The 16557-nt window shown below is 46.3% G+C and overlaps 1 protein-coding gene across 1 annotated transcript in view; it reads left to right on the forward strand.

Annotated features, from left to right (window-relative positions):
• Positions 1–5975: 5975 nt before the first annotated feature.
• WWOX (WW domain containing oxidoreductase) overlaps positions 5976–16557 on the forward strand; it is an 899405-nt gene continuing 888823 nt past the window's right edge. The window contains exons 1-4 of the mRNA XM_028534727.2: positions 5976–6496; positions 12542–12606; positions 13496–13553; positions 15183–15361. Of these exons, the coding sequence (XP_028390528.1) occupies positions 6390–6496; positions 12542–12606; positions 13496–13553; positions 15183–15361 (409 nt within the window). The 5' untranslated portion in view covers positions 5976–6389. The remainder of the gene's footprint in view (positions 6497–12541; positions 12607–13495; positions 13554–15182; positions 15362–16557) is intronic.

The following is a 16557-nucleotide window of genomic DNA, read 5'->3' on the forward strand; positions in this document are numbered from 1 at the left end:
GCTTGAGCTCCATGCATCACATCCATTTTCCATCTGGCAATAAAGAGTAAAGGTGGGTGAAGACAGACAAATACCTCAACATAAAGACACTTCTCTTTTAGGTGTTTATGACAAGTCTTTCACCCAAAATATCAGTCTGTTAGGGATAGACGTTATCTAAATTTAGTAAGCTTTTTAATAAGTATCTTTATGATTAACCAGACCAGATGAACTGACATTTATTAAACAAATGCTGTACTTGGAATTTCCCTAACTTTGGAGTCTGAAACACTCAACACTATGCTAAGCACTTACTAAGGTTGCTAGCTAGCTCCAGGATTAACTGTGGGAATACCATAACCATGCAATTTTATTCCCTTGGTCTCGTGTGCTTGTCAGCGTGATGGAGGAGGTGGGGCTATCTCTAGTCAGTGGTTGAGGTGTGAAATGAGATGCTATATATAAACCCAGGGCAGGTCCCTAGGAGTATAGCACATTGGCACAGAGTTTAATCTGATGGTTCTTATAGACAAGGAGGAAGCAGAGAGACATAACCAGATCATTTCAATACTGTGTACTAAATGCTATGGCAGAGGCAAGTACATGATTCTACCTGTAAGAACACGAAAGGAGGGTGTTATTAATGACAGTAATTACTTATTGCTTCTTAAAACAACAATATTTATGCTCCCACAGGTTCTGAGGGACAGGAACTCAGGGATGGCCTAGCAGAAGGGTCCTGGTTCAAGATCTCTCATGAAGGTCCATCAAGGTGTCAGTCAAGACTGCAGGCACCGTTTGATCAGGGCTGGGGGATCTGCTTATCTCTTCAACAGGGTGGGGCTGAGAGTACCCGCCTCTAGGGAGTTTCTCACAGCGGTGTATGTGATAGTGCTCACACAAAGCTTTGCATAATTATGGGTATGCTTAAAAAACATCTAAAATCTGAATGTGCTTCATGGTAGAATTTAAAAATTCTTATAGTCAAGACCTAATCACTACCAACAACAGTGATAATAGCTAACATTTAATGATATAATAACAATAATAATAGCTAGCATTGAATGACATGACCTTTAGTAATAATAGCTAGCTGCGTAGAAATAGACTCATAAATGTGGAGAACAAACTGATGGTTGTCAGTTGGGAGGGAGCTCGGGGGGCTGACTGGGAAAGGTGATGGGATTAAGAAGTACAAATTGGCAATTACAAAATAGTTACGGGATGTATATATAGTACAGCATAGGGAATATAGTCAATAATATTGTAATAATTATGTATGGGGACAGATGGCTATTTGAAATATCAGGGATCACTTTGTAAATTGTATAATTGTCTAACCACTGTACTGTACGCTTGAAACTACTATGAAATAATATGGGATGCCAAATGTAATAGAAAGATAATCCCTAGCTTTGTGCCTGGTACTGTGCTGAATGTGTTTTAGTCATCACTACTTTTTCCTTTTCTTTATATTCCCCCAGGTTCTGGGGTGAATCTTGGGCTCCAGGGCCTGGAGTCTTGGGAAGAATTCATTTGCCAGATCGTGACAGCTGTGGGTCAGAGTGACATCATGGAAGCTTTGTCTGCCAAAGGAAGAGACTCTGAATGAGTGGCGGAAGACTGGACCCCTCACCGCAATTTTCGAGTGTCTGGGGGAGACGGGACTGGCCCGTGGAGGGGGATTCTTCTCCCTGTAGGGCAGAAAGCAGCCTGGAATGAAGTCAGGCTGAAAAAAGAATTTTGTGAATGTTGGCAAGTTAGCAATTATACACTAAAGCTACACTGAAGCTTGAGGCCTTTAAATGCGAATTAAGCAAATGAAATTTCCAAACTTCAGTGTCTGATTTCCAGAAGTCACCGCAATGGATGTGCTGAGTTCACCAGGTGAGGGTGCTTCCTTGTGGCCCACGAGAAAGTGAGCACTGCTATTCAGGCCCCGGGCGGGGAGTTCTGTAAGACAAAATCACTCTTCCCAACGCTTCAGGGAATCCGCTTCCCTCTCTTCAAAGCAAATGCAGCAGAGGGTTAACAATGACTATATCTGGGTGTGCGTAGGGAGTGGGGTAATGGGGCGTGAGTATTCATTGTACTGTTCTCTCACATTTTCTGGGTGATTGATAGAACATGTTGGAAAAAAGGGAGAAATGGATCATCAGAAAATAAATAAAAGTAGAACAGGCATAATCTCATGGAAAATAAAAGAGCATTTTAGGTGGAATCTGTTTAGCTTTATGAAAAATTCACTTCTTTGACCTCCTTTTTCTCGCTTTCCCATGGAGGAGTGAGGACCCCCGCACACCCAATCAGAGCACCGGCACGAGGGCCCCCCTCTCTGGAAAGGCAGCACCCCGGGCAGCTGGTGGAGAGGATGAGTTTGGTGCAGTACCCTTGTTTGGATTCTAATCTCAGCTGTCACTGGGTTTTCCTTGCCAAGTGACCAAGTGACCATGGGCAAATTACTTAAATTCCTTGTGCCCCAGTTTTGCCATCTGTAAAAACTGGGTTGATAATCATGAAATAAGTAAAGTTAATGACTGGGCCACTGTCACACACATTACCTGAGTTTGGTTCCAACAATAAATTACAGGAAACCCTCCCACTGAAACTCTCCCCTGTCTCTTCATACCTGTATGTCTGGGTCCAGACATCTCTTAGAAGCCTCAGTCCATACATCTGTGTTTGTCTGATCTTAATTGACTGACTTCTAGGTAGAGGGGTGTTTTGTTTTTCTTGGTGTTTCTTAGAGACATAGCATAATTTTTTTCACTTATTGTGTGTTTGCGTGAATAACTGAAATACCAACACAGCTTCCTGTGTAGGTCCCATAAACCAGGAGAGAGTTTTCCCTAAGCATGCTGTTCAGTATTCTTATTGTTACCTCCCATTAGAAGTTTATTGGAAGAGTTAGGAAGTGTCCCTGATTTCCTTAGCATATTAAGTTTGGCACCAAACCACAACGCTTAATTTCCCAAGGAACAGTGACCTAAGTTGAAGTAGGTTTTGCAGAATTGTTGCGGTGTTTGTGTGTATGAAGGGGAGGGAAATGACCTCCCCTTCATGGTCACCACCATGACCATGGTTATGATAATGAACTAAAGAAACATGGCTCCAAGACCGTGACATTGCAACTTGAGCCGGTTCCAGGAGTGAGGCCAAACTGATTTCAGCAAAACCCGATCAATCTTATGTTCATCAGTCGTCAGTTATTGCAGAAATGATCAATCAAAAAGAAAAGACATTTTAAATGTAGAAATCCTTGTCAAGAAATAGGCTTTAGTCCTTCTTTTTTATTTATTGCTTATGCTACTACAGTTGTCCCCACTTTTTTCCCCTTTCCCCACCTCCACCCAGCCCCTGTTGCATTCTGAGGCGGTTAGTCTTTTAAAAACATGGACCGATAGGGCCATCTAGTGTGCACTTGTATAACCACAGTGGATTTTTTCCTTTAACCTCCGCACCACTAGCCAATGTGATTCAGCTGGCTTCACAAAAACAAATCATTCTTTAGTCTTCTTTAGAGGTGCATGTTGAAGACCTTGGCTCATTCCCAAACTTAAGGTTTCTCAAACCCATAGTAATCTTACAAGCTAAACACGGCTTGCTGTCTAATAGATACTTACAAGATCAAAGTCAAAGCCATGTGCAAGTTAAAGTCCAAGGCACGCAGAAACTATAATTAGAAGTAACATAGTGGCTTCCGTATAAGTAAATGGAAGAAGCCAGTAAAAATAGAGCAGAAAAATGTAGCCCATGAGCAAGGAGAAGGGGAGCAAGAGACCATGAAGCCCACGAGGGGAAAAGCCAACAGCCTGGCCTTGGGCTCCCTTGGGCCCTGATAACATTCTAATTTAGTTCATGTGCACCCTGATTAAAACGTTTGAATGAGTCTCTGTTGCTTGCAGTCAAGCAGGACTAAAACAGTATCCGTTTGTGAGGCACAAATCCTAAAATCTGGCACACCCTCTCTCATGAGTCCCCAAATACCCGCATGTCTTATTTCTTTAACTTTCTGATAGAGGCTCCAGACAAAGTATAGGAAGGCAGGAATCAAATGAGGTCAGTTATAACCATTTGGGACCACTGTGGGTGTCTGGGCCACCCAGCCAGACTTCTGTCAGTTCATGTCTCTCATCTGTGGCCACACTAGGACTTGGAGAGGCAGGTACTGTCAGACAATGCCAGAGAGCTTGGCAATCAGAACCAGCAGTATCTGGGTACCACCTTGTGAATCTCTGGCCAAAAATGGGCCTTAAGTACATGTCAGTGTTTTATTCACAAGTTAGTATTTTTCTTACTGTCTGTGTAGACAGTGGTCCTTAACTAGGGGAACAATTGTCAGTCTGGAGACATTTTTGGTCGTTACAGCTGTGGGAAGGGAGACACACTGGCAGCTAGTGGGTAGATGCCAGAGGTACTGTGAAATGTCCTACGATGCACAGGAAAGTGCCCTAGAACAAAGAGTTACCTGGTCCCAAATGTCACTACTGCTGAGGTTGAGGAATCAACTGTTTTAGTCCTGCTTTTTTGACTGCAAGCAACAGAGACTCATTCGAAAGTTTTGATCAGAGTGCACATGAACTAAACTAGAATGTTATCAGGGCCCGAAGGAGCCCAAGGCCAGGCTGTTGTTTTTTTCTCCTGGTGTCCATGGCAGGAGAAGCATAGAGGGAATATTGTTAAAGCTGTGGGAAGAGCAGAGGGTTGGCCCAAAGGCTGGGAATTCTACTAAGGGGACTGCTACCCAGTTTGGGGAAGATGCTGTACTATAACTACCTTTGTGCCAAGTCACAGGCAACAACTGCCAGTAGAGGCTCTGGGGAGGGCAACCCAAGATGGAAATCTAAGCAGAAAGTCCCTGAGAAACTGAGCAGAGGCAGAGATACTGATTAGGAAAACTGAGGCTGATTATTTTGACTTCATTCACGAACTCCCTTAGCATTAGGGGACTTTATGTCCTCATTTCCTGTTCATATCTACCAAAGGAATTAATTGGCTTGGGTGACAGGGGCAAGGGGTTAAACTGAGGTGAACAGAAGAGCAGAAAATTAATGGTAGCTTATTTAAATGCACATGGATTTGGAAAGAGTGATTTTCCATAGGTCTGAGAGGGGATGGCTGACCTATTAAAATGAAAACATACTTTCACTAAGTTAGCTTTTGGTTTTTCAAAGTAAAGTGAGTCTCTCCCCTAAAGAGCACGCAGAGCAAGAATTGCAAACAATATCAGTTTCAGGACTTGGAGAAAACAAAAAGCAACGCTGTCTCTTACTCTCCACCTTTAAAATATGTACTTCTTTTGAAGGAGGCTTTCTTTTGAGACCTAGCACAGGGAAATCAGTCAGTAGATTTCTCTGTAATGCTGAGCTGTGGAGCAAGTTCCAAGGAAGAAAAGAGGAAGATAGGCTTCTGGTTTTTGACACAGGACATTATAGGGTACTTGTAGGTACTCCAAGAGGACTTCACAGCATCCACTCTGTAAATGTGGAATTTTGTTTCAAACTAGGCTGATTTGTAGAGGGCCAAACCTAATGAATCACATTCATTCATTGTTCATTCACTTCATTTAATAACTTGTTGGTTTAGGTAGTACTAGTGAGAGAAAGAAGCATAAAATATGCTCTACCAGTTTAGTCAGGCATATGCAGGTAAATAAATAATTAAGTGTTAGCCCTTGTTGTCAACAGACCCAAGATGTGGCTGTAAGTGACTTCTGCCAAGACTGGTTACTCAGGTGAGTGAATTTGAATTTTTAACCATCTCCAAATGTTCCAACATTTGTTTCATACTCAAAAAAGTTTGTGAATCAGCCTGGGTGATGGAGGGCTCTAGAAGCTTTCCGAGCAGGAAATGTTCACTCTTTATAATGTCCTGATGTAAGAGCAGGTTAGAGCCCAGAATATCAGAATCCACACAGCCTTCCTGCTCGGCTAGTCTGGCGGGGCCTGGACTACGTTTCCCAGGATGCCCATTTGCAAAAGATCCTTCAGGATTGGTCAGAATAATGTGGACGTGTTACGGGTCGCCCAGCAACGGGGGCGGTCCTGGGCTGCACCTGGACGTCAACCTTCCTCTTCTGCACCCAGGGGGATAATGAAGATCAGAGCCACCTTCACGGTCATAAAACGTCACCAGATCTTACTTCCAGCTAAGCGGCAGTGCCATCTCCTCAGCTCTTTCACCGCCGTTCTTCTCAGGCCCCGCCCCTTTTACGCTTGCAGCGAAACTACGGAAACTGGATTACAGCTACCGAGTTGATTGAGCGGCTCAGGGAGACGTAGTACGCAAGCGCGAGCGGTTTCGGGCTGGGACGCGCGCGTTGCTCTGTGGAAGCGGGAGTGAGTGCCCGGGCGCGAGACCCGGCAGCGGGCGGTTAACTGAGCTAGCGACCCAGCGCCTCTTCTTCTGGCATGGCAGCGCTGCGCTATGCGGGCCTGGACGACACGGACAGCGAGGACGAGCTGCCCCTGGGCTGGGAGCAGAGAACCACCAAGGACGGCTGGGTTTACTATGCCAAGTAAGAGGGCCGCAGGGGGACCGCCGGGCCTGGGACACACCTGGAGTGGGACGCACCTGGAACTGACGGCCTCTCGTGCCCGGGACACTGCACTGCTCTCGAACGCCACCTGCGCGGGGCGGGGCGCGGCGCGGCGCGGGCCCGTGTTCCAGCTTGGAGAGGGCGGGTGAAGTGGCAGTGATGTTAAAGAGCTTCCTGGGTCCCGAGGAGGGACCGGTCTCCTCACTGGGCCTGTGTCCAGCCTTGGTCACCTGGCAGCGGTCAGGCACGCCCTCTACTGCTCAGAAGGCAGCGCTGCACAGTGCAATGATGGCACACCAACCTTATCCCTTCCTCCTCCAAAGAACAGGAAAAAAAAAAATGCAGACACCCAGCCACTTTTTAGGGGTTCTGGGAAGGGGACCTAGGAGTTTGTATTTTCATCAGATGTCCTAATATAGCTATGTACATTTGTATGCATATGTGTGTGTACATATTCTATAGCTATTCATTATAGTTTTTCTGGGAAAGTTTTAGAAACACTAGCACTTCCTACACTTACTGTGTGACCTAGCGCCATTGAAAGGACTCTGAGCCCCAGTTTTCTAATCTGTCAAATAGGTTTATATGAGCGTTTTAGCTCAGCAGTGTACATAAAACACTTAGCTCAGGTTGATAGGTACTCTAGGCTTAATAAACAGTGCTTCCTGCTGTCTCTGCACTACCTTAGGCCTGATATCAGAATCACCCAGGGACTTTCGAAAGCACAGGTTTCAGGCTTTCACAAAGACCTCAGATAGCAGGTAACTAATGTGGGAAATCTGCATTTGTTAAGCTTTCCAGTTGATTCAGGTTATAACTTGGCTTTGAGAAACATGGATGTAAAGCAGTGATTTTGCAACATTTAATAAACCTAAGAAGTATCTTTTCCTTGGTTCCAGATATTCTTATTTAACTGGTTTGCCCCTCTTTCCCATTGGTTTGTTGCAAACTCTTCCCAGGTAATCCCAGTCTACCCAAGGTTGTGAACCACTGCTGTCTTTGGTGGCTCGGTAGGAAGAGCAACAGCAAAATAAGACCTTGCTGAGTTCATTCATTCAGGACACTGGGATCTTTCTCATGTGCCAGGCTCTTTGCTGGGCCCTGGTTATACTGAGATAAAGGAGATCCAGTTGTCACCCTTAATGAGTGCCCCATCTCTCAGGGCAGAGTGACCCAGTGAGGGAGTCCTGGTGCAGTGCATGTAGTGAGCAGCAGTCTGTCCAGCAACTCTACTGGGTCACTTCACAGCTCAGGCGAGGTGATCAGGTAGAGTTGGCACCTGAGCTGTGCTTTAGGGCACTAGAAGTGGGCAGGTGGGGGCAAGAGGGCAACCCAGGTAGAGGAATCAAAATAGAGGCTCCTCATGGCCTCTGTGGTGATGCAGGAACTTGAAGATCCAGGCGGGGTAGGGATGACCTAGCTTATGGAGGCCCTTCTGTGTCTCCTGGAGGAGTTGGGACTCTGCTGTAAAGGACCCAGGGCCACTGAAGGATTGGAGCCTGGGAGTGACGTCGGGTTTGTGTCTTTAGAAAGATGATTTCTGCTCTGAAGAGCTGAGGGAACAATTCTAGCAGCAAGGGGTCATTAGACTGTTGCAGGGCTCCAGGCAGCTCCTGGATGGGCACTTGGTGTCCCTCTGCCTTTTCCTGAAGGGCCCTCTCGTCCCTCAGAGCTGGGCTTAAATGCACTGCCCATGAGACCTTCCTTTTTTATCCCACCCCTGCACCCCTCCCTGCACACCTTGTCATCTGTGTGCTGGTACTTAGTGTTGTCTATGGTTATCTAATCTTATTCCTACTGGTCCCTCATTGCTCTGTCTCCCTGCCTAGATTGTAAATTTCTTGAGGACAGGGGTTTTTCTTGTTTACCTCTGCATCCCCAGTGCACGGAAGGAGTGAATCAATTCATCTAGTGAAGGTTTGCCATGGACCTCCTCGGGGAGGTGGTGTCCTAGGAATGAAAAGAGGCACATAGCCCCCTTCCTGCTTCCGGGGCCCTTCCTCCGCTCCTCTGTGTGGGGCCTGTCCTTGTGGTGGCCACTTACTGCAGAGGCTTCCTGGCCTCCCCTCAGGTTTGCCTGGGGCCTGGTGGTGGGTCTGCAGGTTCCCTAGCATGTGCTCACCCTGCCTTGTCCCCTGCCTTTCCCCCTGCCTTTTCCCCTGCGCCTTTTCCTGTGCTGGGCAGCCTACCCCACTGCTTCCTTCCTACATGTCATCCAGAGTCTGGACTTGGGGCTTTTCTTGCACGAAGTAACATCTGCACATGCCAGCCAGTTCCTCTGAGAGCTTTCAGGGGAGTCCATGGACAGGGGACTCAATGACACATACACGTTCTCTGAAAAAGCACCCCCCAGCCTCCACCATTGTTATAGGTCTTCATCTGGCCTGTCTGCCCCCTGTGTTACACTGACTGTGGGGACAGGGCTTGGCTGGTTCCTAGCTGAGGGGTCCCTACCTCTAGTCCTCTGTTCTTTGGCTCTCAGGGCTGAAGGATGCCCCTGACCACTCCTAATCCTGGATTCCCATTAGCCCCCTTGATCTCTCCTGACCTGCAAGCATCCTGGCCCTTCTTTCCACCCCCAACTCTGGATGTGTCACTTGTCTTTCTCTTGGGGTTTGGGAACCTTGATGAATGGGCTGTCAGAAGACAGTCCTTCGAGTAGTTCCTGTTTCCAGATTGTCTTCCTCCCATCACAGCAGGGCTGTGCCCAAGGACAGGGGCTGAGGCCCTAGGGGAGCCTGGGCTCTGGTGGAGCCCCCTTTAGCCTCACCCTCTTCTCTCGTGTGAGCTCTGTGGGCTCCTGTGCTCCCCACCTGCCCCATGGTGCACCCACAGGCCTCAAAGCACATATGTCATATGTCCCAGGACACCAGTCTGGGCTTCTAAGGAGAGGATGCTTCTCTGCCATTGAGGGCAGACCCGTCACCAGGGAGAGCTGATGGGCCTTTCTCCCCTACTGCTTCCCGAACCAGAAGAGGGGGACAGCGGATGAGATCTTGAGGGCTGTTGCTGTAGTCACCTGGGCCTCCCCGATGGGCCACCCAGTCTCCCTTTTCTTCTGAAGCCCTTCTGGCAGCCAGAGGGCCGACTGGCCTGGTCCTGTGGGGAGACGGGCCCCTCGTCCCAGGGCAAGCTCTCCTCACAGGCGGCTCTGGGTCTCCCAGTTAAAAGAAACTACACTGACAAAAGTAAAAAAAAAAAAAAGACCCAGCAACTTAGAAAAGCATGCTTAAAAATGAAATGCATATAATGTGCTGTGAATTTAATTTTGATCCCTTTGGCTTAAATTAAGACCACTCTTAATTATCTTTTTAAATGACAAAAAGCTTACTGAAAGAAAAGGAAAAAATAAAAGAGAGCTTCTACTTAAGGGAGAATAAGATGACACTTTGGGGACATGTGTTGTAATTTTCTGTTCATTAAAAAGTCATTTTAGGTCACCGTTAAAAGGAACACCTTTTAATTAATTTTTATATATAACTATTAATTTAAAATAATACTTTTATGTGAAAGGCATGGTTTTTAGTTCTTCACATATTAACTCATTCAGTTCTCTTTAACCCCAAGGAGTGGGTGCTATTATCCTCATTTTTACTGATGGGGAAACTGAGGCACAGGGAGGTTAAACAGCCTCCAAGGGTGTGTGGCTGGTGAGTGGGAGAGCCGGAAAATGTGGGCATCAGGCTCCGGAGTCCACACACCCAAACTACACCCTCTTCGCCTCAGTTAGGGCCGGGGTCCTCCCGCAGGGTCACTGTGCACTGCAGGGGACGCTTGGCAGTGTCCGGAGACACCTTCTGTTGCCCAACTTAAGGGGGCGGCATACTGGCCTCTAGTGGGGGGAGACCAGGGAAGCCGCTGATGATCCCACAATGCACCGGATGGCCCCACTGCGAAGACCCACGTGACCGGAGTGTGCGTGAAGGAGACCCTGGCTTAGGCATTTCCAGTCCCAGTGAAGGATATGGCGCGAGAGTGTTTTTTAATATTTTTATTTTAAAGGTATTTTTCCAGATGGGAAACAATGTTCTGAGTGAGTGTTTTGGCTTCCTGGGAAAGCACGTGTTCATTCCACGTGCCTACATTGCGCCCCAGGTGCGGGGCTGGTGTCAGAGCGCGCATCCGGTGCAGGCCTGGGGTGACCTGCACTCAGCACACACCTGCTGCAGAGTGTCCGCATTGCACTTTGGGGGTCACTTGGCGGATTCTTGAGGGCGGATGTTTTGGAGCTGGGTTCCGAGCTTATTTGACGTGTGTCTGTGGGATGACAGCCATTTCCGACATCAGGCAAAGGAAAATGACCGCAGCTCTGCGTTTTCCTGAAGACCTGTGAGGCCTGGTACAGCCAAGGGCAGGAGGGTTTTATGTTGCCATGTGTTTGGTTTATCTGACTGCCGTTCCCTCAGTCTGTGGGAGCAGGAGTCACGTCAGCGAGGGGCAGGCTAGCCTTCTTAAGGAGTCAGGGCTTCCTTTGTGCAAGTTGGTTTCGATGGTGGTCACATGCAAGTGGGAGGTGGTCCTTGCTACTGATACCCTTCGCTTGTGCAACAGTTTAATCAGTCAGCAGTGGCTGCCACAGGCACAGTGCCCCCTGGCTATGCTGTGTGGCCAGGAGACGGGCCAACTGAGCACAGGGGCTCGGTCTCTTGCCTTCTGCGTCCATGTCCATGCTGCCCCTGCACTGGTCACCTGGGGGTTACAGACGGGCCAGGAGCCAGCAGCTCCTGGAAAAGACCTTGCTTTCAACTTGTAAAATTTTACAGCAAGTTTATGCTCTCCACATTTATTCTCTTCAAAATAATTGATAGGAAAGAAATATTCAAATTTTATCATCTAGATGTCAGTGATTCAATATTTTCTACTTTGGTTGGGTATGTGAACTTTTAGGAAATCCTCCCTCCCCTTTGAATGACTCTTCAAACATCTGGCTGTTTTCCAGATTAAGTAATTTTATGTTTTTCTTGATCCTTTCTCACCTGTCGACAGATGTCTCCAGTCTGTTATTGGCTTATGATTTTAATTTTAACTTTGTGTGCTCTTCTGAGATGAAATGCGACATTTGACACACAAATCAGAAGAGTTTATGCATTTTATTTGTTCAAAATAATAGCCAGCACTTTTGAGGGCTTCTTGTACGCCAGGTACCGTGTTCAAACCTTTGTATACAGTGTCCTCATAATGTTCCCTGAGATCAGTACGAGGGTTATTTCCATGTTGCGGATGAGGAAGTCGAGGCCCCGAGCTGAGTAACTCGACCAAAGGCACATGGCTAGGCGACCCACGGGGCTGTCTTCCTGCATTCTTAATGACCTCTCCGGAGCAGTTAGGGATCAGTAGTTAAAAACACACTTTGAAAGTATATCTGTGGAAACAATAAACATTTAAGAAGATTATAGTTATATCTAAGTAATACGTAAATATCAGCATTGTGAATTAGACTGAAGTTGGTCAATCTATCCCGGAGTAAAACTAAAACAAATGTAAAACAAAACACTGCTCTAGATTGTTTTAAAAAGATTTTTATTTATTTATTTTTAGAGAGGGGGTAAGGAGGGGAACATTGATGTATGACAGAAACATCGATTGGTTGCCTCTTGCACGCCCCCAACTGGGGACCTGGGGACAACCCAGGCATGTGCCCTGACTGGGAATTGAACCTCGGGACAGCGCCCAACCCACTGAGCCACACCAGTCAGGGTCCTCTAGATATTATGAGTGATTGGGATAGGTTTCTAAAGTTGACCCACAACTGAGGTTGTGGTCTTTCTACTCCACCCTGCTCCCCTGCCCTGGCCAGAGCGTGAAGGCAGGCTTTTAGGAGATTTTCACAGATTGCTTCTCCTTCAAATCAAGGGAATTTGACCTGATGCAAACAGTTACCATTTATGTTCTACTACTTTCTGAATGTCTGGCTTTTCACTACTCTTGAGAGGGTATTATTTGGGAGAGAAAAAATTTAATGGATTAATGTTTAGAAGTATAACTTTTACTTATTGTTGTTTTGTGAATTTTTTTTTTAAATAGTCACACTGAGGAGAAGACTCAATGGGAACATCCGAAAACTGGAAAAAGAAAACGAATAGCAGGAGGTTTGTATTTTGTGGTCATAAAGCAAAACACCTTATCTGTAAAACATTAATTAGATAAGATCAGTACACCAGCAGAGAGGTGGCAGGTTGCCATGTCATCCTGGGGAGGACTTCTAATATATCGGGCGCCGCTGAGGAGCTGGGCTGTCACCCTGAGGGGCTCGTGGGGTTTGGCAGAGGGCGGCGATGAGGTCTGGAGGTGGGGTAGTGAGGATGACTTCTTACAGGTCTTAAATAGAAAAATTATACAGATAATAGAGGCCTTTGACTCACAGTCCATTAGATTTTCCTGCAGCTGCACTGGGAACTCGTTCTTGGTTCCTGTCGTGGAATTAACCACATCAGTGTCTGACAGGATTCCGTCAGGATCACCACGACTTACGGGTGCTTTTGAAGAAGTGAGTCACCTGCGGAATAGGAGTGTATGCAGGTCTAGTTCAAGGGACAGTATGTACCTGTGGGAAAAAATGAAACTGCTCCATAATATTGTGTAGGAGACATAGCAAGTCAGTGTACACATGGTGTTGGTAAAGACACCTTCTGTGAATTCATTCAAGGGAGGATTCACACTGATTGAAGCCACCAATAAGGTTTTCATCAGAAGCAGGAGCTGAAGCTGAGTGGAGAGTTTAAGAATGCTGAAGAATGAAACAGTTTTATTTCTGAGCAAGAGACAGAACTGTGGCGTGCAGCTGGGATAATGGGCCCTTTGCAGCTGCCACTGGGACACAAGACCTCACCAGGGCAGAGCACTGGCTATGGGTCTGCTGGGATGGGCTGTGGGGGGCGGGGCTGGAAGGGCGTGGCACCCTCTCGGACCTGCAGAACCCTGCTTCAGTTCACCCCGCCCCTGCCCCCTGCAGACCTGTCGGTCCTTTCTGTCTTTCAGATTTGCCCTACGGATGGGAGCAAGAAACTGATGAGAACGGACAAGTATATTTTGTCGAGTAAGTGTGCACATGGAAACTGCGCTCAGCCACTGTGCTTTTTAGCTTTTTTCATTAAAGAAGTGATATATAGTGACTGTACAAAACTATGACATGGTGCATGACTGTAATCTTAATGGGAGTAACTACTTTTAAGAATTTTTGCATTTATTTATCAGTCTGTTTTACATATACACACTTTCTTTAAAAAAAAGATGGCAATATACTGTGTAAACTGTTCAGTTGCCTATTTTTTCCACAAAATGTCTTTGTGAGCATTTTCTCATATCCTTATGTATTTTTCAAGAGGGCCTTCATAGCTATAGAGTATTGTTTTGTAGAGGAAGTGGATGTTGATGTTAAATTTCTGTTACTGAGCAGCTGTAATTATAAGCAATGTTTTTAGCATCCTTGTCTATAAAACTCTTTTTAGAGTAAATTCCGGTAACAGTAGTAACCACCTGTCTAGCACATTGCATGATGCAGACGTGAGTCTAGTTGCCTTATACCTGTAGTATTAGCTCGTCCAGCCCCCACAGGACCCCAATGGAGGCAGGCTGTCCCTGGCCAACCTGGCTGGTCATCCGCCTCCCTGAGCCTGCGGGCATGGTGTGTGGGCAGATGCCTAAAGAAAGCTTCCACGGATTTGTTCCCACGGTGTAAGTGCTTTCACCACAGCCTATTTCAGGCTCCAGGGTGAAGTCACCGAGGAGCCAGGAAGAAATGTGCACCCCAGGATCTTGCAGCCAGGGCGAGCTGGCTCCCGCACAGCTCTGCTCTGCCGTCTGTGTGCAACTTTGGAGCAAAAATGCTTATCTGGCAGCTATGGCTATAATTAAAATGGAAGTTGGGTTATTCTCGGGACTTAGTATTTATAGGATGATGAGTATAGATTTAAAACTATATATAATTTTACACACACATACACATTACAAATCATGAAACCTCATCTCTTTCTTTCTGGAAGTTCTTAATAGTTTTTAAGATATTTTGAGGTCTTCATCTCAAATCCCAAGAATTTAAAATGTAGTAAGTACTGTTACATAAGGGTAACAATTAATTCACGTGTCTCCATATATTTTAACATTGTTTCTACAAGATTCAGGCCAACTCTAAATCAACGTGAGAGTGTTATTAGGAGATATGAGTGCAGTCTTCAAAAGAAGATCTTTAGAAATTTAGTGGTTGTCGGTTTTGTATTTACTGTTAACACATACATTTTGAGTTTTCTACATTTCTTCCAGTCTTCGTAGGCCCTTGCACAGGGCCAAGGGATTTAGTGGAAACCTACTGCACAGAGTGACTGACAGATCTTACAGCCACACTTACCGTGAATTTAAAAACACAAACAAATGAGCTCCCGTCTCCTTGGAGGTCTACGGGTACGCGGCACTGCTTGCTGTGTCACCACGCAGTTCGTGGGCAGCCCCGAAGGAACAGAGGAGATGACTATCTTTCCAGGCAGAAATGTAGTCCTTCTTGAGGCCAGAAGATAGTCTAATTGGACTTCAGGTCTCTGTGGGCTTAAGTATAAGCCTTTTTAGCACGTGAAAAATGGGGTCTGCCTAGCCTAAACTATAACATTATCTTACATTTATAAATACCTCTGTTCACTGCTGTGGGTTCACTGCTTTCTCCTTTTCTTTGCAGCCACATAAATAAGAGAACTACCTACCTGGACCCAAGATTGGCATTTACTGTGGATGATAACCCTACAAAGCCAACCAACAGACAGAGATACGATGGTAGCACTACAGCCATGGAAATACTCCAGGGCCGGGATTTCACTGGCAAAGTGGTCGTGGTTACTGGAGCTAATTCAGGAATAGGTAGGCCATTAACTTACAGTTATAATTATTATTACTGACGAAATCTTGTACAGCAATTCTCCAACTGAAAAATGTATGTATAGCCCTTTTGGCTATCATTTAGTTAAAATCCTGCTCTCCTAAAAATCCCAGTGTTGTCATGTAAGGCTGTGTAGGGCTGACCTTGAATTCTCTAAAAGCTGAACACTCAGCACAGGATCATGGCTATTTTGGTCTTCGAGGGTTAGAGACAGCAGTCTTCCATCTGAGAGGTTCCGACCTGGTCTGTGTGGGGCATGGACACACGCCAGTTACTTAGGTTATTGAAGCCGAAATTGATTGGTAAGGGGATGTTGGGAACAACAAGGTATCATGATTTTGGAACAAAGGTTACTGCAGGTTTCAGTTGGCCACTGAGAATATCGTTTTCCTTTGGGTGCAGGATCTTATTTCTTTTTATGTTGGAAAATTAGTCCTTGCCTTAACCTCTGAATTAACCCTCTTAATTGCTAGGGTCTGACCACGGCAACCATCATGAGGCAGGGGGCTTCAGAGGGTGTTCATCCCTTAGCATCATGGGCTGCTAAAGAAGTGGCAGAGCAGACGCTTGCACAGCGACTCCCTGTAGGGTTTTACTCCTCCTTTGTTGTGTCCACTTGCATCAGCATCTGCACCTGTGAGAACCAGCTGCTTTGAATGAGGCTATGCCTCCTAATTCATAGAAACAAAAAATGGGGCTGTGTTCAGCTGTCTTCTGGCATATCCTCTCTGCCCTTTGACCACTCGAACCCCCCCCACCCCTGTGCCCCTCCCTGGTTGGCCTTCTCTTTCACACCCCTTTGCACCCGTCCTGCACTTTCTCCATCCCATCTTTGTTTTTGATAACCCCTGGAACCTCCTTAGTGCTGCCAGCATCAGCAGCCCCAGCACAGGGGTGGGAGTGTGCGCAGAGGGTAACTGTTGTGCAGAGTGCACAGCCTGGCGGGCTGCAGTCCCCGGGAAGGACTTCTGACCGCACCTGTCCATGAAGGCAAGGAAGCAACAATGGAGTTGTATGTTGTTGTTTTTTTTTTTAATTGAAAGAGGTTTATTTCAAATCAAGTCTAAGACCTCACCTTGGGTTCAGAATATGTTCAGCCCGCTTTTCCGAACTTGTTTTTGGGGTGAATTTTATATAGTCACCATTGATAATCAACACTGATGACACTGCATTAAAA

This window comes from Phyllostomus discolor, chromosome 12 (assembly GCF_004126475.2).
Source record: "Phyllostomus discolor isolate MPI-MPIP mPhyDis1 chromosome 12, mPhyDis1.pri.v3, whole genome shotgun sequence".
Taxonomy (NCBI): Eukaryota; Metazoa; Chordata; class Mammalia; order Chiroptera; family Phyllostomidae; genus Phyllostomus; species Phyllostomus discolor.